The following is a 24,896-nucleotide window of genomic DNA, read 5'->3' on the forward strand; positions in this document are numbered from 1 at the left end:
AACAGATTGCAAATTTAGATTGAAAACAAACAGATTGGAAACAGATTGAAAATTTAGCCCAGACTGGAAATCTATAATTAAGCCAGGATGCTAACATTAATATTCTCCAATAACACCACAATTACAAACCCATTCACTCTATTGGAATTGTGTTTAATTTGCTGTTTCAAACAGTTACTTGCAGGATGGTAAAACTAAGTAAACAGCAAAGTTGATACCCACAGAATATGTGCTAGACATGCAGGCACCTTTAGACTTAGGCACAGACAGATGAGGCCACCAGCCAAAGCCTGTCACTACCCAAGGACATAAAGGAGGGCAATGGGACTAGATCCCAGCTCTCCTGCTCTAGCACCATATCCTCTGTCACACACTGATGCCTGCTAAACAGACAGCACACCCACATAGTAAGACACAGCCAATGCCCCAGAGATTTTAAAACCAAAGTAGACACAGCAGAGAAAGGGATGGAGAGGAAACAGAGGCATAGGCAGGAGAAGTGACCAGCCCAATGTCACACAGCAGGTCAGTGGCAGAACCAGGAATAGAAATCAAATCTCCTGATGGCTACTGACCCACACAGCACAGACATAAGGTCACAGAGGGAAATGACACAACATAGAAGTAGCTGAGTAATGCTATTAGCCCCTCATCACAAAGAGATGGAAATGAAGCTGGGATTTGGTGCCACAAATCAGTTTCGGAAACAGGCAGCAGGATGTCTGTGTGGTGTTGCTGTGGAATCCTTACAACTGAGCTGTCATATTGGATGCTTTGTGAGTCCATGTCATATTTCCCTGGAAAGTGGAAATCAGGCACCATTAGCTTTTTAGTATGTTACCTCCACATCCAAGTTTGCAGCCTGCTGTCTGACTAAGAGGGGGATCATCTTGGCTAGAATTCGTGGCTTTGGGTGGGCTTTGTCCATCCTTCATATTGTATTTTATCATGCCACATCCTGAGCCAGATTTTCAGATAAGCTGAAAATCAGATAGAGAAGATCTCTGCAACACTGAATTCCTCCACAGTTCTGTCCTCAGTAGGAATTAACCACTCTGTAACCATTAAAAGTTCCATCCTTACAATTAATCCCTTGGGTCAAAGATCAAAGAAAGTGCAGACGGGTTTGGAACTTTTGTCTCCTCAGATCAGATTCACAGGCAAAGAATATGGATTTGAAACTGTTTATGGGCCCGATCCCCAGCTGGTGTAGATCTGCAGTAGCACCAGCAGAGTTAATGAAGCCAGATTCCCCAGCTGGTGAAAACGGACATACACATCTACCTTGATATAATGCTGTCCTCGGGAGCCAAAAAATCTTACTGCATTATAGGTGAAACCACTTTATATTGAACTTATTTTGATCCACCGGAGTGTGCAGTCCCGCCCCCCCCGGAGCACTGCTTTACCGCGTTATATCCAAATTCGTGTTATATCGGGTCACATTATATCGGGGTAGAGGTGTACTTCCATGGACCTCTTAGAGCCAGATCCCCAGCTAATGTAAATCAAAGAAGCTCCATTGAAATCAAAAGGCCACATCTCCACTTGGCTTAAAGAGCCCAAACCATTCGAAACTCAGTGGAACTGTATCAATTTACATGGGTTGAGGTCGTTGCACTGAGCTTTTAGTGTGTGCCTCTGGCTGCTTCTTAGTGACCAACATCAAACAGCCAGAGCAACCTGAACTGTGGGTTCCACTGATGGCTGCATCCCAAGAACAGCTGATGCAACATAGGGGGAAAAGCATCTCTGCTGTCTCAGAGCTGATTATTTGGTGTTAATGAAGGAACAGGCTATTCCAGGCTGGCTGGGGCACTGATGCCACTGGGCTCTGAGCTATTGTAGGTCACATGTCTGTGTTACAAATATATATTCTATCTTCAATCTCCTTGGGACTCCTGTAGGGCATCAGCCCTGCCTTGCTTTTTAACCAAGGGTCCTTGCAGGCATGCTGCAATCATGTGAGATCCAGGGCAGGTGCTGTTCCCCTTCTGTGGGGTTAGGATGGACTAGGGCAGGATGTCAGGGTGGTTTGCTCCTGAGGTGAGATCAGAGCTGGGCTCACAGCCCTGGATTCTGAGTTCACCTATTTAGCCACAGAACAAGCACATACTGAGCTGTGATCATGTTTGACATGAAACTCCTATAGACTTCCAATGGGAGTTCAGCATCCAACAAGCACATACTGAGTTGGGCCCATGTTTGAAGACTTCAGTAGCTGTGATTGTTTTACAGCTTGGAGAGGCTTCACCTCTCAGCCAAGCCGGTCTGAGGAGGGGAGCAGGGAGCTCCCATCTGTGGAGTGGGTCCCTGTCTTCTGGGAACTGCAGAAAGACCCAGCATCTCAGGAAATATGGTGAAGGGGCAGAGAAACAGCAGCTGGATAAATCAGTAATGGGGCATTATTGACAGGTACACAAACAGGCAATGATTGAGGAATCCTTGTGGTGGAGTGTCGAATACATCACAAATTGGAGAATATTCCACAGAGAAAACACAGTAAGTTTGCTATTTGCAATTAAATATCTTTGGGTATTAATATAATGGGCAAATTTCATAATAGAACTATGAGTTACAATTGGAACTCTTCATAATGTTTAATATAATTTAATCAAACATTTAGAGCTCCCCAGAGTTTTTTTTCCCCCAGCAGACAACAGTTGACTTTTCACAGAAATTGTGAAAACCAAAACTTTTTTCTTTTTGTTCATTGAGAACCAGACAATTTCAGGTAAACTGCTTAAAACCGAAACATTGTCAGTGAATTTAAAAAAAAAAAAAAGTTTTGACTTTTCCAGTACATAGGTTGTTTTTCAAGAATAGCAGAGACTTCCTTGGAAAATGTCTCAGTTTAAAATCTAGTTTGCCTTTGAAATAATTTAAACTGAAAATGTCTGAATACCCCAGATTGGACATATAGATTTAAACCGGGGTAGGAACACTGATATAGTCCAATAATAGTACAATTTGAACCCAGTCACTCTATTGCAACTGTGTTTATTTCTGTTTCAAAGGGATACTTGTCGAATGGTAAAACTGAGTAAGCAGCCAACAGCATAGGTATTAAATATACTAGTGCCTTAGATAGAGAACAGTGAATTGAAGTCCCCAGCCAAAGCCTGTCTCTCTTATCCCTGCCCAAGGACATAGAGGATGTCAATGGAATTAGAACTGAGATATTCTGCTCTAGTGCCATATTCTCTGTCCCACAGTGCTGCCCGCTAAACACAAATGCTGTAAATGGGGACAGTGAACATACATATAATAAGACACAGCTCATCCCCCACAGAACTCACAGTCCAAGAAGACAAGGCAGAGAAACGGATGGAGGAGAAACAGAGGCACAGAGAGGGGAAGTGACTGGCCCAAGGTCACAGAGCAGGTCAGTGACAGAGCCATGAACAGAACCCAAGTCTCCTGATGGCCACTGACCCACACACCCATAAAGTGACAGAGGTAAATGACACAGCAGAGAAGTAGTGGAGTGATGCTGCTCGCCCATCGGTACACAGAGATGGAAATGCAGTCAGGATTTGGTGTCATAAATCAATACATTTGCAGGCAACCAGCCATCCACGTGGTGTTGCAGTGAAATCATTACAGGCGAGCTGTCATACACAATGCCAAGTCCATCTTGTATTTCCACGAAAAGAAGCTATCAGGCAGTGTTGGCATTTTAGTTTCTTGCCCAAGTCCAGAGCCTGCTGTTTGTAGCAATAGGGGATCCATCTTAGCTACAATTTTTGCTTTGGGATTGTACTTTGCTCCATCCTTCACACGGCATTTTATTAAGCCACATCATGAGCCAGTTCTTCAGATGGTGCAAACCGATGCAGCTCCATTGACTTTAAGGGACCTGCGCCAATTTACATTCATGTGATAACTCACCACTCCTAGTTAATAGCAGTGATGAGTGCTATGAATGGTTGACACTCACATCATATTGCTGCAGGAAATCAGGGCCACACCCTCTGTCACTGTAATTCCCCCACTGTTTTTGTCTTTCCCTCCACAGCCATCACACAATGAACTGAGAAAGAAAATGTCCAACCGAACCACCCTGACCGAGTTCCTTCTCTTGGGATTCTCTGACGTTCGGGAGCTGCAGATTTTGCACTTTGTGGTGTTCCTGGTGATTTACCTGGCAGGCCTGATGGGGAATCTTCTCATCATCACAGCCGTAGCCCTCGACCACCATCTCCACACCCCCATGTACTTCTTCCTGCTGAATCTGTCCATCTTAGACCTCGGCTCCATCTCCGTCACCATCCCCAAATCCATGGACAATTCCCTCATGAACACCAGGGTGATTTCTTATCCTGGATGTGTCACTCAAGTCTTTCTCTTTTTCCTCCTCACTGCAACTGATCTTGCCTTACTCACCATCATGGCATATGACCGATATGTCGCCATCTGCCAACCACTGCACTACGAGAGAGTGATGAACAGGAGAGCTTGTGTCCAAATGGCAGCCAGTGCCTGGATTATTAGTATTGTCTACTCTGCCCTGCACACTGGGAACACCTTGAGGTTGCCCTTCTGCCAGTCCAATGTCATCAACCAGTTCTTCTGTGAAATCCCCCAGTTACTCAAGCTTGCCTGCTCTGACTCATACCTCAGTGAAATTCGGGCTATTGCCTTTAGTGTGTTTCTAAGTTTAAGCTGCTTTGTTTTTATAATTGTGTCTTATGTTCAGATCTTCAAAACTGTGCTGAGAATCCCCTCTAAGCAGGGCCGGCATAAAGCCTTCTCCACCTGCCTTCCTCACCTCACTGTGGTCTCTTTGTTAATTTGCACTGCATCTTTTGCCTACCTGAAACCCACCTCCAGCTCAGAATCAGGTCTGGACCTTGTGGTAGGTGTTCTCTATTCCCTGGTGCCTCCAGTGATGAATCCGATCATCTACAGCATGAGGAACAAGGAGATGAAAGCTGCATGGAAGAAACTGATTGTGTGGAGGTTATTCACCAAGAGTTAAAATGTCCATCATTGCAACTTGACTGTGATTTCATTCTGAGTTTCTTTGTATGTATAATCAACTGATGACCAAATTGTCTCTTTCAGAATAATAGTGTGCAATCTGTTTATGAAATCATGAAATCTGGACTAGATTCAGTGAAGTCAAATGAGTTAGTATAAGATTACACCAGTGAACATAAGATCAGAATCTATCTTTCCATACTTCTACATATGCACCTATCTATCTGTCATAGGGATTTATAGGGCTACTGTCACCGCATTATCTGAGCATGTTGCACAGAATATCAACAGCCATATCTAAGTCACTAGTGGATTTCATGAAGTCTGTGGCTCTTCTTCTTTTTGGGGATAAAAATTGTGCCTGGAGTATGAGAGGTTTGGCTTGTGTGTTTGCTTGTTTCTTTTTCATTTTGTTTAATTTTGTTGATTCATTCCTTGACTTGTTTCTTTGTTCCAGGTTGCTTTTTGCTGGGAGGGAGGAGCTTGGAAGGGTGGAGTATGTTTGACTAAATGGTAGTATCCATTTATTTTGTCATCTATTCAAGGTGTCAATATCATAATCACCTTGATGGGGTTTTCTGAGAGACCTGAAGTTTTGCTTTCCCCATTGATGAAGAATTGAAAAAAAGTTTCTGCAGGTGTCTGTTCAAGTGATTATTTTTATGCTGATGGGATTTTATTGTGTCATTTATGATGAGTTAGGGCACCTAGAGCATTATATAACTGTATGTATTATTGTTATTTATTTATTTATTTAAATTTATTAAAATAAATAAATACTGTATTGTTCTTCCTATGGTGGAAAGATATTTGGAAGAGAAAGGTATTAAAAGGTTTCCTAAAGACAAACTGAGTCTGAATCAGAAGGCCAAATTTTTATTCCACCGAACTACTGCAGTGATCGAGCTGGGAAGTGCTCATATTTTCTCTTATGTTGTGCTTTGTTCCTATTGTGGTAAATAAATCACATTTTGCATGGTGAAGACGTCTAGTCACTCAACTTACTATGGGTCACAGCTCCTGTGGGAACAACTGCAGGTACCAAACACAGTTGGAGAAATCACAGTTGATGCACAAGTTGCTATAGCCTGGGACCCAGTTTGAGAGATGGAGAATCACACGATTCCACCCTAAGAGACGGATAGGCACAAAGCTTAGACCAGAGGGTTTGAAGTAAGAGACCAGAGTGGGGAGAAGAGATTGAGCTAACCTTTTAATCATAACAATTGGGATATAGCCATTCACTTCAATGTGTAGCTTTGTATGTAGCCATTCATCTCGCCTCCACACAAGTATCCAAATGTGTCTAGATCTCCAAAGCTGGTTGATGTTATTATTATTAATTAATATTTATTAAACCATGTTTGTGCATGGTTGTGTGTACTACATATACAATAGATAAAATAAGATCATGTAGATAGATAGATAGATAGATAGATAGATAGATCATGAAAAATCAATGCCAGTTTATCGTGCCTCTTTTTCTGTCTATGACTGTTGATGTCCAGCTCATGATTTTCCTGTGACTATTTATTATTTGTTGTTATTTCTTTGAATATTTCTTACTCCATTACTCTTTTACAAGAACTTCATTACATGCACTGTCTGTGAGCTTTCAGCCATTTTAAATGAATACATTATAACGTGATCTGTTTCTTTGCCTTATTGTATACAATGAGTTTTCTTAAAAACAAAGCTACTCAGTTGGTCTGAATCATAGTAGCTTCTTGTCCAAACACTCAATGATTATGAATTTAAAACTCAAACTCCTTTGAATAATCTGAACAAAGGCACTGATCTGGAAAAACACGTAAGCCAGTGCTTAACTTTAAACATGAGAGAAGTCCAACTGAAGGCTCATGACTGAACTCATGCTTAAGTGCTTTCCCCCCCTCCCTTTGGATTAGGGGGTATCAATTGGCCCCATAGTAATTACACATCCAACTCTTATTGACTTTCAGTGGGAGTTCAGCACCCAGTTCCCTTGAGCCCCTTTGAAATATCCTATCCCAATTGGTTCAAGTTCACTGTTACCATGAACATTCATGCCTGTATTGGTGGAATGACTTACCTGAGCCAAACTGATTTTAAAAATAAAACTAATATTCATATGTTTTTATTGCTGTCGCTCAGTGCTTCAAATGGTACAGGGTAAGAGCTGACTCGAGCTTCTGGGAGAGACAATCAAAACTGTAGCTCTAAATTTCCTTTGGTGCAGTGTTGTGCTATATATTTCAATAGTGATGCTCATTGAACATCAGGTTGTTATTATTTGCTGAGACGCTTGCGAAAATAGTTGGTCATTCATTGACACTGGAATTGCCTTCTCATGCTACAGCCCAACTCTTTTGAACTTCAGCACGTGCCCTGAGGCTTACTCATTATTGCAAATTTTCCTTGACGCGGTGTATTGAAGAGGTAGTATGACTGGATTGATTAATTGAGGTGAGAGAATGTTATGGTGAACAGATGAGGAATGAATTTATCGATGTGAGTGAAAAGTGTAGAAGTTGATTGCTGGATTAGGGACAAAAATTGTATGGATTGTGAATGGGTCAGGTGACCTCTAGTCTTCCTGTGATGCATTAAGTATTGGCTATTGCCCAAACACACTACATATGCCAGTGACAAATCAATGAGCCAAGGCCCATGGGAGTTAGGTGCCTAAAAACCTTTGAGAACCTGGGCCTGAATCAAGTTTTTCTAAATTCCTTTCTAGTGCACTACCTTAGACTCCTTAGAAATTCCAGCCTAAATACGTTTTTTACATGTGCCAATATGGTGTAATTTCAGGATGGAGAATAAAAGTAACATTTGCAAATGTGGCTCTAAATAATTATTTCAAATATTGTCTTAATAATAACAAAGACATCACATACAAACATTGATGGAGCCCTAAAATGACTTGGAGTTGTCACACAACACACTCCTGTATTGTATGCACCAGCTTTGAACTCATCCCTACATAATCCATCACAATGTTTGGTTGGCAACTATTGTCCATTTTGATGGCTATCACAATCTCCATAGAGAGAACATGAAGTGACTGGGACCGAGAGATTGAACTACCCCCACCCACTTCTGAGATGGTCTCTTTGACTGTGCTGAGGTTGCTCACAGAGGGTCAACTGGTCCCAGTTTGGATGGATGGGCTGTCGGTGGGGTCTATCATGATACGTCCAAGGAGTTGAGACACAAATCTTCCCTTTTCACAGAGGTCAGAAGGGGGAAGGACACAGAGCCACTGCAGCTAGATTTGAACAGATGACTTGGAGATGAAAGTAGGGCTTTCATCTCTTATCTCCTGAGCTATCCCATGCCATAGTACTCTGCGCTGTCTGTAGCATTCACATGGAAATGGGGTGTGAACTGAGACCTCATTTCCTTTCAAATGTCCAGGGGCCCTAAGGCCAGGAATTGTCCTGTTCTCTAAAGATGCCTTATTGGGACACAATCAAGTCCCTGGCCTTGCTGCTGCATTTAGGTTCTGCCTGCTGTGCAAAGGACATAACATCAGCCATGGGGTTCAGGTATTGATAGCAACCAAAGCAATCAGACTATTGGACCGAGTGGGGAATCCCCTATGAAATGCCTATGAGGGCCACAGAGATGTGATTATCTCCAGCAAGCATTAGCAGGGGAGTGAGTAGAGAACAGCTCAACAGAATCGGCCTAATGTATCCTGGGTACAAATTCACTGATTTCATGTAGAGGCACCAGGGATGGGCTTGGCCCTGTGGAGGGACCTGTAACTGACTCTGCAGAATCCTCTGCAATTAGAGCAGAAACAACGGGATGTGGGTGCTGCAGAATGTGGGGCAATACACTGGACTCTTGCTCCAGACTGTGAGCTGTGACAGAGATTTTCAGAGTGGCTTCTGGTAATTAACTACCAAATGCCCATTGACCGCACAAGGGGAGTGCACGCACCTGTTGCCCTTACACTCCTCTGTATATACGAGCCTTAAGACTCACAGATTTGTTATGTCCCCTTGTCTGCTGTTGTCCTTTGTATCACGCAAATAGGGAGAGGCCAGATCATAAGCCCAAGGGTCTGAAGTCTCACATTTTTCAGTTGAACACATAGAAGTTTAAGTATCGGCTGTGTAATCTTCCCCTGCCACTCCCTGGAAATGTGCCTCTCCCCTACCCTGGAGGAACCTTTTCTCTAGATGACAGGGGATTCCCCTCTCCATGCCCTTTGACCTCTCTATAGTAATGGATAAAAGGCTGCAAATATATCCCTGGTGATGTGGGACTTTGTACAGAACATATGTGTTCTACAAACCACACACAGATCCCCAGTCCATTTCATGCAGGCCACCACAAAGCCATCAGATGGTACTAACTGAGCTTTGATCCTTATGCTAACATTGCCACTGGTGTTCTAGAGGAGTGTCGGGGTGGGGAATGGTCTCTGTGCAGGCAGAAATAGATGCAAGGCTGGATTCTGAGATCTCCAAAGTTCAGAGATGGTTGTTTCTGGTGTGTTTGTTTAGCCAATGATTAAAGAGTGGCCACCTGTAAAATTTAAGACTGCATAAATTTCCACTTTACAAAGCCTTTAGCTTGCATTTTCAAAAGGGCTCAATTTTCAAAGATACCCTGCTCCACTGACGGTCAGATACCCATTTGATGGAATAATCTTTTGTCTTATACCCCCCCTGGGTCCACATTGTTCCCTATGATCTAGAGGTGAGATGGTCCGTCTCTCAGCTGAAATGGGAATAGTCATAGAATCATAGAATATCAGGGTTGAAAGGGACCTCAGGAGGTCATCTAGTACAACCCCCTGCTCAAAGCAGGACCAATCCCCAACTAAATCATCCCAGCTAGGACTTTGTCAAGCCAGGCCTTAAAAACCTCTAAGGAAGGAAATTCCACCGCCTCCCTAGGTGAGTGCTTCACCACCCTTCTAGTGAAAAAGTTTTTCCTAATATCCAACCTAAACCTCCCTCACTGCAACTTGAGACCATTACTCCTTGTTCTGTCATCTGCTACCACTGAGAACAGTCTAGATCTATCCTCTTTGGAACCCCCTTTCAGGTAGTTGAAAGCAGCTATCAAATCCCCCTTCATTCTTTTCTTCCACAGACTAAACAATCCCAGTTCCCTCAGCCTTTCCTCTTAAGTCATGTGATCCAGCCCCCTCCGCTGGAGTCTTTCCAATTTTTCCATATCCTTCTTGTAGTGTGGGGCCCAAAACTGGACACAGTACTCCAGATGAGGCCTCAAAAATGTCAAATAGAGGGGAATGATCACGTCCCTCGATCTGCTGGCAATGGTCCTACTTATACAGCCTAAAATTCCGTTAGCCTTCTTGGCAACAGGGGCACACTGTTGATTCATATCCAGCTTCTCGTCTACTGTAACCCCAAGGTCCTTTTCTGCAGAACTGCCTAGCCGCTCGGTCTCTAGTCTGTTGCAGTGCATGGGATTCTTCCATCCCAAGTGCAGGACTATGCACTTGTCCTTGTTGAACCTCATCAGATTTCTTTTGGTCCAATCTGTTACCCAGGGTTCTTTCAACCCAAAGCTCTTGGTAACTTTTACTCTGTGCGAGGAGGTGTCAGGAAATAAATCAGGGGAGACATGGCCGTCTGACCGATAGATGGCTGACACAAACAGGACAACACAAGAGTGCTTTCACTTAAAGCTAAACTTTACTTAATCTCAAGCACTTACACACATCTGCAACAAGATTAGTAAAACACCCCCAACCCTTGATAATTACCAAAGCTGAGTGTGGCTCTTGAGTGACTCAGCAGCAGCCTGTCAACCGCTGGGGAACACAAGATGCATCTAGAGGGAGAGACCAGTCCTGAAGAGTTCCCCCCATCTCAAGCTTTTCCCCCTTATTTATACATTAGTAATACAATGACATGTCCCTTAGAGAAAACTTGTCAAGCAAACAGTTCCAATGGGCAAGGAAGAGGTTTCTTCAGATTATTGATTAACCAGGTGTGGGTCTTTCCAGAGTCTGCAGCCTTGAGACCCCAATAGACATTACTGAGGGTACATCCTGCTCTTCTAAAATGTATCTGCAACTTCAACACAATTCTTATCAGGAAGGATGCAGGGTCAAGCTGCCCTTTCTGTGGCACCTCAAAACCCCCTCCCCTCCTGCCTTGGTCAAGCTGAGATTGCTGAATGGCCAATTTACAGCTTCCTGACTAGGCTGTCTTTAATAATAAGCCATAGTGGTTTTAGGCACTTTACTGGTTTGCCAAAGTCTCCCCGTACACAATCCTCTAATTTGTCTAGGTCCCTCTGTATCCTATCCTTACACTCCAGCGAATCTACCACTCCTCCCAGTTTAGTGTAATCTGCAAACTTCCTGAGGATGTAATCCACATCATCTTCAGGTTCATTAACAAATATATTGAACAAAACTGGCCCTAGGACCGATCCTTGGGGCACTCCACTTGATACCGGCTGCCAACTAGACGTGGAGCCATTGGTCACTACCTGTTGAGCCCGAAAATCTAGCCAGCTTTCTATCCACCTTATAGTCCATTCATCCAGTCCATACTTCTTTAACTTGCTGGCCAGAATACTGTGGTAGACCATATCAAAAGCTTTGCTAAAGTCAAGGAATAACACATCCACTGCTTTCCCCTCATCCACAGAGTCAGATATCTCCTAATAGAAGGCAATTAGGTTAGTCCGGCAAACTTGCCTTGGTGAATCCATGCCTTAGGTTCAAAGTTACAGCAAACAGAGATAAACACTCTAGCAAAAAGGTACATTTACAAGTTGAGAAAACAAAGATAAAAACTAACACGCCTTGCCTGGCTGTTTATTTACAAGTTGGAAATATGAGAGACTTGTTCAGAAAGATTTGGAGAACCTGGATTGATGTCTGGTCCCTCTCAGTCCCAAGAGCGAACAACCCCCAAAACAAAGAGCACAAACAAAAGCCTTCCCTCCACCAAGATTTAAAAGTATCTTGTTTCCTTATTGGTCCTTTGGGTCAGGTGTCAGCCAGGTTACCTGAGCTTCTTAACCCTTTACAGGTAAAAGGATTTTGGAGTCTCTGGCCAGGAGGGATTTTATAGTACTGTACACAGGAGGGCTGTTACCCTTCCCTTTATAGTTATGACAGATGGAATTTCACCACCTGAGTACGTCCGAAGTGCCTCCAGACTTGAGGCTATGGATCTTGTGAAGTGTAGCCCAAATTCAGCTCTCATGTAAACTGGCCTGAGAACATGGACGGTGGTATGGTTGTGCCCTTTTCACAACAGGCCTAGATTTGGCTCCCTTAATGCTACAGCACCTTTAGTGCCACCTTCTGTCAGAGGGGGAGCTGTTGTCTCTGGCCTCTTTCAACAGCTGGGATTCTCAGACATGGGCGTGTCAGTTACTTTAGACACCACACAGATGAGTGGAATAGGGAGAGGGAGATCACCATTGTCAAAGGCTGTCATGGAGAGAGGATGCAGTGCTATTGCCCATGTCAGTGCTATTTAGATCGCTATGGCTGAGATTTACAAAGCTGCCTTAGTAATTGGGGTGCCAGTTCTCAGAACTAGAACTGGTCAGAAAAACAAAACCAAACCATAAAATCTCTTGGTGGAAAATTTCAACTTTTCCTTTAAAACCCCCAGGTCAAAAGTTACTCAGGGCTAGGCAACTGAAAACTTTTAACTGAAAAGTGTAAAATTTATGAAGAAAATGAAAATTTCTTTTTTGTTTTTACTTTTCAAAGAGAACATCACAATGTTTTTTTAAAAATGTTGTTTTGCTAAAACCCCAAATTTCTTTCTATCTATCTATCTATCTATCTATCTATCTATCTATCTATCTTATCAAAACAAACAAAAAAACAAACAAACAAACAAACAAACACAAAATTCAACCCAAAATTTCCAGCCAGGCTTAAGCATTAAAAAAGGGTTGGGGAACTTGCTGTTTTCTAATAACACCATACTTGGAAGCCCATTGATGCTATTGCATCTGTTTTGATTTATGTTTCAAAGGAAAGTAAAACTGAGTAAACGGCAAAGCTGCTACCCACAGAATTTGTTTTATACAGAGAGGTGAATGAAGCAGCCAAAGCCTGTCTATCCTGACATGGCCGATAGATGGACATGGAGAAGGCCAGTGGGCATCGAACCTTCGTGTTCCAGCACTATATCCAGTATCCAGCACTGATGCCATTTGAGCACACATACTGTAACTAGGTGCACAGAACATACACATAGCAAGACACAACCCAGCCCTCAAAGAGCTCACAGGGAAGTAGATAAAGCAGAGAAAGATATGGAAAACTGGGGCACGGAGAAGGGAAGTGGCTGGCCCAAGGTCACACAGAAGGTCAGTGGCAGAGACAAGGATAGACCCCAAGTCTCCTGACCGTCACACAGAGCAGACACAAATTCACAGAGGCAAACGATTCAACACAGCAGTAAGTGAGCGATGCTACTAACTTATCAGCTCATAGCTGTGTAAGTGTAGCTGGCACTGTGTGCCATACATCAATGTATGAACAGAAAGCAAGCTGTCTATGTGGTGCTGGGGTGGAATAATCACAGACAAATTGCCATGTATGACACTGGGGGAGTCTATGTCATATTTCCCTGGAAAATGGAAATCAGGCTATGCTGGTGTTTTAGAATTTCAGTTCCATGCCCAGACTGAGAGCCTGCTGTTGGTCACAATAGAGGGCCATTTTTTGCTAGGACTGTTGGATTTGGCTTGTCCAACCGAACCACCATGATCGAGTTCCTTCTCCTGGGTTTCTCTGATGTTCAAAAGCTTCAGATTTTGCACTTTGTGGTGTTTCTGGTGCTTTACCTTGCAAGCCTAATGGGGAATCTTCTCATCATCACAGCCATAGCCCTTGACCACCATCTTGATAGCCCCATGTACTTCTTCCTGGTGAATCTGTCCATTCTGGACCTTGGCTCCATCTCTGTCACCATCCCCAAATCCATGGCCAATTCCCTCATGAACACCAGATTTTCTTATTCCGGATGTATCACCCAAGTCTTTCTTCTCTTATTCTTTGCTTCAGCAGATTCTGCCTTACTGACCATCATGGCGTATGACTGATACATGGCTATCTGCCAACCACTTCACTATAAGACTGTGATGAACAGAAGAGCATGTGTCCAAATGGTGGCCATTGCCTGGATTTGCAGTAATCTGTATTCTGCTCTGAACACTGAGAACACGTTTGTGTTAACTTTCTGTGGAGGCAACGTGGTGTACCAATTCTTCTGTGAAATCCTCCAGCTATTCAAACTCACCAGCTCTGACTCGTACCTCAGTGAAACTGGGGTTATTGTCTTTAGTGTGTGCTTAGTCTTAAGTTGCTTTTTTAAATAATTGTGTCTTATGTTCAGATCTTCAAAACTGTGCTGAGAATCCCCTCTGAGCAGGGCCGGCGTAAAGCCTTCTCCACCTGCCTCTCTCACTTCACTGTGATCTCCTTGTTCCTTTTCCCTGGCACATTTGCCTACCTGAAACCCATCTCCAGCTCCACATCAGGTCTGGATCTTGTGGCATCGATTCTCTATTCTGAGGTGAATCCAATCATCTACAGTATAAGGAACAAGGAGATTAAAACTGCCCTGTGGAAAATGATTGGATTGAGGCAATTCACCAAGAATAAAATGTCTGCCTTTTCCCCATAACCATAGTGTCATTCTGTGTTTCTTTATAAATATAATCTACTGTTGACATTATTTTCTCCATGAGAACGTAGCATGCAATCTATGTATGAAAATTGGGGTATTTACACTGGCAAAATCTAGTCAATGAAATTGATCTATGTTTGCACCAGCATAAATAGGTTACGAAATCTATCTATCTATCTATCTATCTATCTATCTATCTATCTATCTATCTAATGATTTTATAAAGCCACCCATCACTATCTGATCAGTAGCCATAGCAAAGTCTCTAGTGTACAACCTGGAATCTCTGTCTCTTTATTTTTGGGGATAAAAACAGCTGTTTGTTTTTTGCTTATCTCTGTTTCTTAGTTTAGATTTTTTTTGTAATTGATTTGTTGATGGGTTGAGTTGTTTCTTTCTTCCAGATGTTTCTGCGGAGATGATGAGTGTTTGGTTAGATGAGGTTGTCAATGTTTGTCATCTATGGGGTGTGCCCATTTGTCATTAACAGCATTTTGGGCTGTATAAGTGGGGGCATTGCCAGCAGATCGAGGGATGTGATCATTCCCCTCTATTCGACATTGGTGAGGCCTCATCTGGAGTACTGTGTCCAGTTTTGGGCCCCACACTATAAGAAGCATGTTGAAAAATTGGAAAGAGTCCAGCAGAGGGCAATAAAAATGATTAAGGGGCTGGGGCACATGACTTATGAGGAGAGGCTGAGGGAACTGGGATTGTTTAGGCCGCAGAAGAGAAGAATGAAGGGGGATTTGATAGCTGCTTTCAACTACCTGAAAGGGGGTTCCAAAGAGGATGGATCTAGACTGTTCTTAGTGGTAGCAGATGACAGAAGAAGGAGTAATGTTCTCAAGTTGCAGTGGGGGAGGTTTAGGTTGGATATTAGGAAAAACTTTTTCACTAGGAGGGTGGTGAAGCACTGGAATGGGTTACCTGGGAAGGTGGTGGAATCTCCCTCCTTAGAGGTTTTTAAGATCAGGCTTGACAAAGCCCTGGCTGGGATGATTTAGTTGGGGATTGGTCCTGCTTTGAGCAGGGGGTTGGACTAGATGACCTCCTGAGGTCCTTTCCAACCCTGATATTCTATGATCTCTTTGACGGGGTTTTCCGAGTGAGCCATAGGTTTGCTCAGCTTAGCTATTATCATTATTATTAGTATTATTAAAAGTTTTAAAACTAACTAAAAGTTATGTCATTCTTACTAGGCTGGAAGACGCGATTTTGATGAAGAAGGTTTCCTGTTGTTTCCCAAAGAATATCTGACTTGCAATAATGAGGCCAAATCTGGATCCCATTGAAGTCACTTCGGTTTAGCCATTCACTTCAACGAGATCAGGAGTTGGCCAATGGCTTGGAAACAAAAAGACCCAGTTTTTTCTAATGTCAGCCTAGAGAAAGTCAGCGTGACAGAGATGTAAGGGTAAAATTTCCCATGTCAGCTATACTAGCACCAAAGCAGAGAAGTTCCATTGACATCACCAATTTAATGCCAATGAAGTTGTGGCCAAAGATTCTGGGCTAAACTCAGTATTGCTATAAACATTGATGTATGTTACTTGTGATAGCTAGGCTTAGAAGGATTAGATTTTTATTGATAAATGTTTATACGGAAGTAAGAGGACCAAAAACAAGTCACCATGGCTAAATAGCAAAGTAATATAAGTAGTTAGAGGCAAAAAGTCATCCTTTAAACACTGGAAGTTAAATCCTACTGTGGAAAATCGTAAGGAGAATAAACTCCTGCAAGTCAAGTATTAAAGTATAATTAGGTAGGCCAAACAATAGAACAACAGAACTTCACAGTTTGAATCCATGGCACAGAGAGGGGGGGCTATTGAAAAGCGGGGTTCTGTTCTGTGCTAGGAGAGGTTGGCCATGGCCAGAAGTAAAAAGGACTTGCTGAGGGTAAGGAGGACTCTGCCCAGCCGGAAACACTGATGGATCTCAGACTCCCAGAAGGGGTGAGATCAGAGCAAGGGAGGGGACATCTCAGGACACTGCTGTTTTCAAATAATGTCTAACACACAAGAGCTTTAAAAGTAAAGTTTCTGTATTTAAGAAATTCTTTAGCTCAGCCTGTATTCCCTGTTTTGCTGCTACATTTTCCCTGAAAGGGTTAAACTAGATGCCCAAAGTCACCACAATCTAGGTGGAGCTTGGGGCGGGGGAGGATGTGTGTGTAAGCTGCTGTGGGGGTTGGAAGAACTCAGAAACTTTTTTGGAGGTCCAGGGCAGATGGATGGAGAAAAATCCACCCCCCTGAATGACGCAGCTATACCGACCTAACCCCACGTGTGGACAGTGCTATGTTGACGGGAACCGGCTTTGAACATATCAGCTTGGACAATTAGAGAGAGATCCAAAACCTTCTCAACATTGAGGGCCTTGGAAACTTCATCTGGGTGTTACCAATGTCTCCTTTCTTAGCAATGGGCCGAACACAGACTCCAGTATCAAATGGACATGAGCTTTGGGCATTCAAAATCTAGGACTGGAAAGTGTCGGGGACAATTTCCTGGTGCAAGTGCTGGAGGAACCAACTAGGGGCAGAGCTGTCAATTTGATGTTGTCAAGGCTGCTTCCCCACTCTGAACTTTAGGGTACAAATGTGGGGGCCTGCATGAAAACTTCTAAGCTTAACTACTAGCTTAGATCTGGTCTGCTGCCACCACTCCCAAAGTGCTAATTCCCTTCCCTGGGTAGCCTTGAGAGACTCTTCACCAATTCCCTGGTGAATACAGATCCAAACCCCTTGGATCTTAAAACAAGGAGAAATTAACCATCCCCCTCCTTTCTCCCACCAACTCCTGGTGGATCAAGATCCAACCCCCTTGGATCTAAAAACAAGGAAAAATCAATCAGGTTCTTAAAAAGAAGGCTTTTAATTAAAGAAAAAGATAAAAATCATATCTGTAAAATCAGGATGGAAAATAACTTTACAGGGTAATCAAACTTAAAGAGTCCAGAGGAATCCCCTCTAGCCTTAACCCATGCTGACTGTTCCTGATCACTTTCCTCTCCTCTACGTGCTTTAGAATTGGGGGGGTCCCTGCCCTTCCCTCTATGGCAGCTGGTCCATCCAGGAGTTATTTCTCTGAGCAGGGCTGTTCCCAGGAACCTGGGGAAAAGGCACATTTAGACCCATCAAGCTCTGCTGACTCTCAGGGCTGGGTTCAGACACTCCAGGGCCATGCATGGGGCTCTGCCCCCCTGACTCTGTGCTTCACGTGGAATGGCTGGGATCATCATGGGACCAGCACAATTTAAAATTGATGAATTCATGAACTTTTGACTCTGGGCCTCTGCTTCCGAGCTGGGCAGGGTTCCAGGGAATGAGTCCCTCCAGCCCTTACAAATTAGACATGGATACATCACCTTCCTGCAGTGTTGGTTGTCTAATGCCGGTGACGTTCAAAGCCAGCTACACACAGCTCATCTGCAGAGAGCAACAGTCAGTTCTGTCTCAAAGGGGGGTTATGTAGGAATAACACCTCCCCGAGTTATGGGAGCTAGATCATCACACATATTTTTCCATTGATTTTGCTCCATCTACACCAGGGGTGAAAGCAGAATAGCTACACCACTCCGGGGTGTGATTTTATAGCCCTGAGTGGTATAGCTATGTTGATCTAAGTTTTAATTGTTGAGCAGGTAAGAGTTCTTCTGTGAAATCCCCCAGCTACTCAAGCTCTTCTGCTCTGAATCATACCTCAGTGAAGTTGGTATTCTTGGCTTTAGTGCATGTTTGCTATTAAGCTGCTTTGCTTTAATAATTGTGTCATATGTTCACATTTTCATGACAGTGCTGAGAATCCCCTCTGAGCAGGGCTGGCATAAAGCCTTCTGCACCTGTCTCCCTCACCTCACTGTGGTCTTCTTGTTCTTTTGCACTGGCAGCTTTGCCCATCTGAAACCTACCTCCAGCTCAGCATCAGGGCTGGATCTCGTGGTGGCTGTTTTGTATTCTGTGGTGCCTCCAACGATGAATCCAGTCATCTACAGCATGAGGAACAAGGAGAACAAAGCTGCCCTGAGGAGATTGACTGTGTGGAAGTTATTCACCAAGAATAATATGTTTGTCTTTCTCCCGTGACTGTCATTTTATTCTGTGTTTCATTATAGCTACATTCAACTGATGGAAATATTCTTTCCATGGGAAAATCGCCTGCAATGTGTTTTTGTAGTGGTTAAAGTCCAGATTAATTCCACTGAAGTCAGTGGAGTTACTGTAGAATTAAACAGTGTAAATAAGGTCAGAACCTATCTATTAATCCAATTTAAGGATTTATATAGCTGCCATCACTACATCATCAGAGCACCATACACATTAAATCAGTAGCTACAGCAAAGTCATTAGTCAACTTTATCTACTCTCTGGCTCATCTCTTTTGGGGGGAGGGAGGGGTAAAATTTATGTTTGGGATAAGAGATGTTTTATTTGCTTGATTGTCTCTGTTCCTTGGTTTGTTTTGCTGGTTGGTCTGTTTCCTGTGAATTGCAGAGGGTGGGGTATGTTTGCTTAGAAGCATGTGTCTTTTCCCCTCTTTCTTTGTTGTTCTCGCCTTGTATTGGGGGTGTCAGTGTGTCATGCCTTTCATGGGGGGGGGGGGGGTTCAAGACAGCTCAACTTTTGATTCCCATGCTGATCAAGAGATGGGAAAGAATTTCTATAGGTATAGGGTAGCTGAGTTTCTGTTCAAATGATGGGGTTTTAGTCTGTTAGTAATGATGTGTCTGAGCACAGTTTTCTTTGTTCCTGCTGTGCTAAATAAATTATATTTGTGCACATAACATAAGTGAGATTAAAGGAAAGTGTGATAGATAGATAGATAGATAGATAGATAATCCATTTAAATTACTGTGCTTCAGCTTCTTTCCGGCCCACATAATGATTTTCTTAAAAGTATTAATTTGTCACCATTATTCACCACAGAATTTCTGTGACCATTTCGTACACCAGTGCTCATTTACAATAAGGTCTTGATTACTATTAAGTGTTTGAACTTTTAGCTATTTCATCTGGTTACATTTTAACATGCTCTGATTATCTTTCCTGACCAGATACATTGACAAATTATAATCCAGATTCTTGAAAATGGAAAGGCAGATTGTCAGTTGGTATAAATCATAGAATCATAGAATATCAGAGTTGGAAGGGACCTCAGGAGGTCATTTATTCCAACCCCCTGCTCAAAGCAGGACCAATTCCCAACTAAATCATCCCAGCCAGGGCTTTGTCAAGCCTGACCTTAAAAACCTCTAAGGAAGGAGATTACACCGCCTCCCTAGGTAACCCATTCCAGTGCTTCACCGCCCTCCTAGTGAAAACGTTTTTCCTAATATCCAATCTAAACCTCCCCCACTGCAACTTAAGACCATTACTCCTTGTTCTGTCATCAGGTACCACTGAGAAAAATCTAGATCCATCCTCTTTGGAACCCCCTTTCAGGTAGTTGAAAGCAGCTATCAAATCCCCCCGTCATTCCTCTCTTCTGCAGACTAAGCAATCCCAGTTCCCTCAGCCTCTCCTCATAAGTCATGTGCTCCAGCCCCCTAATCATTTTTGTTGCCCTCCGCTGGACTCTTTCCAATTTTTCCACATCCTTCTTGTAGTGTGGGGCCCAAAACTGGACACAGTACTCCAGATGAGGCCTCACCAATGTCGAATAGAGGGGAATGATCACGTCTCTCGATCTGCTGGCAATGCCCCTACTTATACAGCCCAAAATGCCATTAGCCTTCTTGGCAACAAGGGCACACTGTTGACTCATATCCAGCTTCTCATCCACTGTAACCCCTAGGTCCTTTTCTGCAGAACTGCTTCCTAGACATTCGGTCCCTAGTCTGTAACAGTGCATGGGATTCTTCCATCCTAAGTGCATGACTCTGCACTTGTCCTTGTTGAACCTCATCAGGTTTCTTTTGGCCCATTCCTCTAATTTGTCTAGGTCCCTCTGTATCCTATCCCTACCCTCCAGCGTATCTACCACTCCTCCCAGTTTAGTGTCATCTGCAAACTTGCTGAGAGTGCAGTCCATGCCATCCTCCAGATCATTAATGAAGATATTGAACAAAACCGGCCCCAGGACCAACCCCAGGGGCACGCCACTTGAAACCGGCTGCCAGCTAGACATGGAGCCATTGATCACTACCCGTTGAGCCCGATGATCTAGCCAGCTTTCTATCCACCGTATAGTCCATTCATCCAAACCATAATTCTTTAACTTGGTGGCAAGAATACTGTGGGAGACCGTATCAAAAGCTTTGCTAAAGTCAAGGAATAACACATCCACTGCTTTCCCCTCATCCACAGAGTCAGATATCTCCTAATAGAAGGCAATTAGGTTAGTCCGGCAAACTTGCCTTGGTGAATCCATGCTGACTGTTCCTGATCACTTTCCTCTCCTCTACGTGCTTTAGAATTGATTCCTTGAGGACCTGCTCCATGATTTTTCCAGGGACTGAGGTGAGGCTGACTGGCCTGTAGTTCCCCAGATCCTCCTTCTTCCCTTTTTTAAAGATGGGCACTACATTAGCCTTTTTCCAGTCATCCAGGACCTCCCCCGATCACCATGAGTTTTCAAAGATAATGTCCAATGGCTCTGCAATCACATCCGCCAACTCCTTTAGCACCCTTGGATACAGCGCATCCAGCCCCATGGACTTGTGCTTTTCCAGTTTTTCTAAATAGTCCCGAACCATTTCTTTCTCCATAGAGGGCTGGTCACCTTCTCCCCATACTGTGCTGCCCAGCCGGAGCTGACCAGTCTGGGAGCTGACCTTGTTCGTGAAGACAGAGGCAAAAAAATCATTGAGTACATTAGCTTTTTCCACATCCTCTGTTACTAGGTTGCCTCCCTCATTCAGTAAGGGGCCCACACTTTCCTTGACTTCCTTCTTGTTGCTAATGTACCTGAAGAAACCCTTCTTGTTACTCTTAACATCTCTTGCTAGCTGCAACTCCAAGTGTGATTTGGCCTTCCTGATTTCACTCCTGCATGCCTGAGCAATATTTTTATACTCCTCCCTGGTCATTTGTCCAATCTTCCACTTCTTGTAAGCTTCTTTTTTGTATTTAAGGTCAGCAAGGATTTCACTGTTAAACTAAGCTGGTCGCCTGCCATATTTCCTGTTCTTTCTACACATTGGGATGTTTTTTTCCTGCAACCTCAATAAGGATTCTTTAAAATACATCCAGCTCTCCTGGACTCCTTTCCCCCCCATGTTATTCTCCCAGGGGATCCTGCCCATCAGTTCCCTGAGGGGGTCAAAGTCTGCTTTTCTGAAGTCCAGGGTCTGTATTCTGCTGCTCTCCTTTCTTCCTTGTGTCAGGATCCTGAACTCAAACATCTCATGGTCACTGCCTCACAGGTTCCCATCCACTTTTGCTTTCCCTACTAATTCTTCCTGGTTGGTGAGCAGCAGGTCTAGAAGAGCTCTGCCCCCAGTTGGTTCCTCCAGCACTTGCACCAGGAAATTGTCCCCTACACTTTCCAAAAACTTCCTGGATTGTCTGTGCACTGCTGTATTGCTCTCCCAGCAGATATCAGGGTGATTGAAGTCTCCCATGAGACACCAGGGCCTGCGATCTAGTAACTTCTGCTAGTTGCCAGAAGAAAGCCTCGTCCACCTCATCCCCCTGGTCTGGTGGTCTATAGCAGACTCCCACCACAACATCACCCTTGTTGCTCACACTTCTCAACTTTATGCAGAGACTCTCAGGTTTTTCTGCAGTTTCATACCGGAGCTCTGAGCAGTCATACTCCTCTCTTACATACAATGCAACTCCCCCACCTTTTCTGCCCCGCCTGTCCTTCCTGAACAGTTTATATCCATCCATGACAGTACTCCAGTCATGTGAGTTATCCCATCAAGTCTCTGTTATTCCAATGACATCATAGTTCCTTGACTGTGCCAGGACTTCCAGTTCTCCCTGCTTGTTTCCCAGGCTTCTTGCATTTGTGTATAGGCACTTAAGATAAATCGCTTATTGTCCCGCTTTCTCAGTCTGAGACAGGAGTCCTCCCCTCTTGCACTCTCCTGCTCGTGCTTCCTCCCGGTATCCCATTTCCCCACTTACCTCAGGGCTTTTGTCTCCTTCCCCCAGTGAACCTAGTTTAAAGCCCTCCTCACTAGGTTAGCCTGCCTGCTTGCGAAGATGTTCTTCCCTCTCTTCGTTAGATGGAGCCCGTCTCTGTTTAGCACTCCTCCTTCTTGGAACACCATCCCATGTTCAAAGAATCCAAAGCCTTGTCTCCGACACAATCTGCGTAGCCATTCGTTGCACCTCAAACTCCTTTATCCTTCTTCCCAGAGCCACATAGTCTGCAGTGAGATGCTCAAGGTCATTCTTGGAAGTATCATTGGTGTCCATGTGGAGAAGTAGGAAGGGGTGGTGGTCCGAGGTCTTGATCAGTCTCGGCAGACACTCCGTCACATCCTGGATTCTAGTTCCAGGCAAGAATGAAATGAGAGAAGTCCCATGGAAGGCTTACAGCTAAACATACGTTAAGTGCCATTTTTTTGTTTTGTTTTTGGATTGGGGGTATGGATGTGATTTTCAACTGGGCCTATTGGAATTAGAAACCCAACTCTTAAGTATTGCCCAAAGTCACTAAATATGCCAGTGGCAAAAAAAGGAGCCAAAGCCCATGGGAGTTACATTAGGGGGTGCAGAACAAAAGTTACATTTGCAAACATGACTCCAAATAATTATTTCAAATATTGTCTTAGTAACAACAAGACATCAAATACAAACATTGATGGATCCCTAAAATGACCTGGAGCTGTCACACAACACACTGATGTAGTGTATGCCCCAGCTTTAAATTCATCCCTACATAACCCACCACAATGTTTGATTGGCAACAATTGTCCATCTTGATGGATATCACAGTCTCCATGGAGAGAACATGAAGTGACTGGGTCTGGGAGATTGAACTAACCTCTCCCACTTCTGAGATGGTACCTCATGATCATGACTGGTCCTTGGTCTCTGCTGAGGCTGCTCACATGGGGTCGAAAGACTCTAGTTTGGATGGTTGGATATTTGGTGAGTGCACTCATGACATGTCCAAGGAGTTGATGCACAACACCAATCTTTTTATTTGTATTTCTAGTACTTCCTTTTTATTCCCCATATCTCTCACATTAGAAAACATACATCTAAGGTGTCTGTTAGATTTCCCCTCTGTGTTCCCTCTTGTGTCTCCTTTGTTCATGATGTGATGTCCCATGTTTCCCCCAGATTCCAACCCTTCACCCAGGTCTCCATGTCCTGGACTACCTGTGGGATTTTGTTTCCTGCCCCCTTCAGACTTAGTTTAAAGCCAGCCTCACTAGGTTAGCCAGACTGTACCCAAAGATATTTTGCTGTTTCTTCAATAGATGGACCCCAACTCTGCTCAGCAGTCCTTCTTCTCAGAACAGTATCCCATGGCTTATTGAAGCTGAAGCCCTCCTGGTCACACCATCTGCGCAACCAGGCATTCACCTCCTGGATGTATCGGTCTCTGCCTGGGCCCCTACCCTCATCTGGGAGGACCAAAAATAACACCACCTGCCCCCAGCTCCTTCACTCTCACTTCCAGAGCCTAGTAGTCACAGCTGATCTGCTCAGGGTCATGCCTCGCAGATATCATTACTTCCCACATAGATGTAGTAATGGTCGTTAGGGGGCCGGATGATCCTCAAGAATCATTCCATAATGTCTCAGAAACAGGCCTCTGGCAGACAGTACACCTTTTGGGAATCCAGGTCAGGCAGGCAGATGGCCAGAGTCAATAAAGCGACCCTTCCAGTCAGGGCAGCATGACCTAAAGTCCAGAATCAATACAGTTGCCCCACTCTATGGGATTGTGTGGCCTATTGGCCCATTGGGGAAGTGAGGCACCACTGAGGGGTTTGTGGTGCCCAGGGTAGGGGAACTCAGGCCCTTCCTTCTCCGAGTCCCAGCCCAGGGCCCTGGCGGTGGTGGGGGTGCTCACCACCGAGTCAGCGCACATCCTCCTGAAACACGCTGACTGGTTCCCCAGTTCACTCACTGGAGAAAATCTAAGTCTCCTGGGCTGCTTTCTACCCTTTCTCCCCGGCGATTCTCCACAGCTCCCCCGGGTCTCTGGGTCTTCAAGTGGCATAGCTCCTGTCAGTGCGGACTCTTCTCTGGGCTCCTCAGGCAGTCTGGGGTCAGTCTGGAGCTCTGCGTGCTTTGGGTCTGTATTTGGTGTCTGGAGCAGCTCCCTGGAGACAGCCTGCACTCTGCATCCTCCGTTT

The 24,896-nt window shown here is 44.1% G+C and overlaps 2 protein-coding genes and 1 pseudogene across 2 annotated transcripts in view; 2 read left to right on the forward strand and 1 right to left on the reverse strand.

The window, feature by feature from the left end:
- Positions 1-4,045: 4,045 nt before the first annotated feature.
- LOC112104540 (olfactory receptor 14A16-like) lies at positions 4,046-4,981 on the forward strand. Its single transcript, XM_024196927.2, has one exon. The coding sequence runs from the start codon at positions 4,046-4,048 to the stop codon at positions 4,979-4,981; it is 936 nt and encodes a 311-aa protein (XP_024052695.2).
- A 9,062-nt stretch (positions 4,982-14,043) lies between these two features.
- On the forward strand, positions 14,044-14,624 carry LOC112123055 (annotated as a pseudogene).
- A 3,061-nt stretch (positions 14,625-17,685) lies between these two features.
- Positions 17,686-24,896, reverse strand: part of LOC112123044 (olfactory receptor 14I1-like) — a 34,577-nt gene continuing 27,366 nt past the window's right edge. Inside the window, exons 3-4 of the mRNA XM_029911733.1 lie at positions 18,543-18,620; positions 17,686-17,742 (exon numbers count right to left, since the gene is read on the reverse strand). Of these exons, the coding sequence (XP_029767593.1) occupies positions 17,686-17,742; positions 18,543-18,620 (135 nt within the window). The remainder of the gene's footprint in view (positions 17,743-18,542; positions 18,621-24,896) is intronic.

Source organism: Terrapene carolina, unplaced genomic scaffold (assembly GCF_002925995.2).
Source record: "Terrapene carolina triunguis isolate 2854851 unplaced genomic scaffold, T_m_triunguis-2.0 Scaffold119, whole genome shotgun sequence".
NCBI lineage: Eukaryota > Metazoa > Chordata > Testudines > Emydidae > Terrapene > Terrapene triunguis.